Genomic DNA, 2,939 nt, shown 5'->3' on the forward strand with positions numbered 1-2,939 from the left:
AAATTACTTCTTCTGTCAGATCCCATAATTCTGTAAGCAAACAAACCTTTTTGAGATTTCATATATGGACTGAACATGCTGCTTATTGAAAAGCAAGCTTGGATACCTAAGTGTAGTTCACCCAGCACAGCTGTCATGCTCATAGTTGAAAAAAGCAATGTGCATATTAATGTGATCGTGCATCCTAGTTTCCTTGGCACTGGATGGTACTTACCACATGTGCTGTTTTGCTTTAGGGTCCATACCTGTAGATGGTTCATCTAATAGAGTAACATAAGGATTCCCAAGCATACTTAAGGCAAAACATAACTGAAGAGAGAGAGAGAGTGAAAGGAAAGGTGAATTTGATACCTTTATATAAGAAAATTGTTCTCATTTGTTGTGGAGTTCCCAGTTTGTGGAATGCCCTTTGGAGGGAGGTCTGGCTGGCTGGTAGCCTTTGGCAAGCAGAAATAAACTGGTTCTTCCAGCAAACGTTTGGGACATAGCAGCTGCAGATATTCCCCCTCTTGTTTATGAGTTTAGCACAGTTTTGACATACGTGATACCTACTTTGAGGTTTTTTAGACTAAAAATTATGACATAAACAAGTCAGAAACCCACAAGGCCTTGCAGAAGGCATGTCATTTCCCCCTCCCCCACTATTCTCTCTTTCCCTTCCCTGAAAGCCCCCATAGCTTCTCTCCTTCTCCTACTTTCTTCTCGCTTTGTCACCCACCAGCCAACCTAGCTTTATCTGCCCCCAACTTCAGCTTTCCGTTCTTCCATCCCCCTGGCAGCCTCTACCCAGGAAACTATCACACAGGTGGCGTGGAGAAGAACTTGCAGCGGACACCTCCCATCCCCTTTCCCACACTACTTCCCTCCTCCAGGCAACTACCATATTGTCAATCTTTCCCTGTTTCCTTCTCTTCTTCCCCCATACCAACCATCCTCCCTTTTATCTGTCCCTCATCTTCAGCTGTATTTATCTGTCCCTCATCTTCAGGTGTATTTATTAACTTCACTTATACCCTGCCATGCTCCGTGTGAGGGAGCTGTGAATCAGAGAGTTTGGTTGCATGGGTCTCTACCTCCTGTCTAAAGAGAAATAACTGACACTAAGGTGAAGGGAAAGAAGTAGAAAGTCTACTTCTTTATAGCCATGAAAGGAGCTGAAGGAAACTGCTGGGGACAAAAGAAAGACAGACCACTCAGGTTATTGTGGAAAGACTGACTGTCCCATTGGGAAATTACTTCTTCTGTCAGATCCCATAATTTTGTAAGCAAACAAACCTTTTTGAGATTTCATATAAGGACTGAACATGCTGCTTACTGAAAAGCAAGCTTGGATACCTAAGTATAGTTCACCCAGCACAGCTGTCATGCTCATAGTTGAAAAAAGCAATGTGCATATTAATGTGATCGTGCATCCTAGTTTCCTTGGCACTGGATGGTACTTACCACATGTGCTGTTTTGCTTTAGGGTCCATACCTGTAGATGGTTCATCTAATAGAGTAACATAAGGATTCCCAAGCATACTTAAGGCAAAACATAACTGAAGAGAGAGAGAGAGTGAAAGGAAAGGTGAATTTGATACCTTTATATAAGAAAATTGTTCTCATTTGTTGTGGAGTTCCCAGTTTGTGGAATGCCCTTTGGAGGGAGGTCTGGCTGGCTGGTAGCCTTTGGCAAGCAGAAATAAACTGGTTCTTCCAGCAAACGTTTGGGACATAGCAGCTGCAGATATTCCCCCTCTTGTTTATTAGCCCAGTTTTGACATACGTGATACCTGCTTTGAGGTTTTTTTAGACTAAAAATTATGACATAAACAAGTCAGAAACCCACAAGGCCTTGCAGATGGCATGTCATTTCCCCCTCCCCCACTATTTTCTCTTTCACTCCTTCCCTGAAAGCCCCCATAGCTTCTCTCCTTCTCCTACTTTCTTCTCGCTTTGTCACCCACCAGCCAACCTAGCTTTATCTGCCCCCATCTTCAGCTTTCCGTTCTTCCATCCCCCTGGCAGCCTCTACCCAGGAAACTATCACACAGGTGGCGTGGAGAAGAACTTGCAGCGGACACCTCCCATCCCCTTTCCCACACTACTTCCCTCCTCCAGGCAACTACCATATTGTCAATCTTTCCCCGTTTCCTTCTCTTCTTCCCAACCAACCATCCTCCCTTTTATCTGTCCTTCATCTTCAGCTGTATTTATCTGTCCCTCATCTTCAGGTGTATTTATTAACTTCACTTATACCCTGCCATGCTCCACAATGGGGACCCAAAGGGACTCACACCATTCTCCTATTTTGTCCTTACAACAACCCTGTAAGGTAGGCTGAGAATGTGTGTGTGACCCAAAGTCAGTCAGTGAGCACCATGACAAAATTGGGATTTGAACCTGGGACCCTCAGATCCTAGTCTGAAACTTTAATCACTACACCATACTAGATTTCATTTGATGTGTGCTGTTGAACAGTAGTGAGCAGCCAGTCCTGGGTGAGTCGTGGAAGTCCCGTAGTGTAAGTTGTCCATGACTGTTGCCTGCCCTGGTCCCAGGAGTCCCCTTTGAAGGCCAAAGCAGCCCTGGAATGGGTCCTGCCCCCTCCCCCTGGTTTTTACTGATATAAACAAAGGGTTCAGCTGGCAATACTGCTGTAGATGCCTAGCAACAGCCACAGAGGGCATCTGTTTCTTACAAGCTACAGGCACTGGGCACTGCTTCTATTATTTCAGAGGATTTAGCTCCCAGTTTTGTGTTTTGTTTTTGGATTTCAGATGTTTCTGCAAATATGGGATTGTCTGTTCTGTCTTGTCTGCTCATGGATCCAAGCTCCAGATTTAAGTACCCACATCTTTGACTGTGCTGAAAGTTATACTGATATTTCAAACAAACAAACAAATATTGCATGAATAGTAAATTCAGCCTTTTGACAAAGAAATACCTTTCGTTTTATT

At 44.0% G+C, this 2,939-nt stretch overlaps 1 protein-coding gene across 1 annotated transcript in view; it reads right to left on the minus strand.

Moving 5' to 3' along the window:
• Positions 1 to 2,939, minus strand: part of ABCA5 (ATP binding cassette subfamily A member 5) — a 106,175-nt gene that overhangs the window by 6,960 nt on the left and 96,276 nt on the right. Inside the window, exons 35-36 of the mRNA XM_015428298.1 lie at positions 2,927 to 2,939; positions 1,444 to 1,538 (exon numbers count right to left, since the gene is read on the minus strand). Of these exons, the coding sequence (XP_015283784.1) occupies positions 1,444 to 1,538; positions 2,927 to 2,939 (108 nt within the window). The remainder of the gene's footprint in view (positions 1 to 1,443; positions 1,539 to 2,926) is intronic.

The sequence above is a fragment of the Gekko japonicus genome, unplaced genomic scaffold (assembly GCF_001447785.1).
Source record: "Gekko japonicus isolate JY-2015 unplaced genomic scaffold, Gekko_japonicus_V1.1 scaffold3023, whole genome shotgun sequence".
In the NCBI taxonomy this organism is placed as follows: Eukaryota; Metazoa; Chordata; class Lepidosauria; order Squamata; family Gekkonidae; genus Gekko; species Gekko japonicus.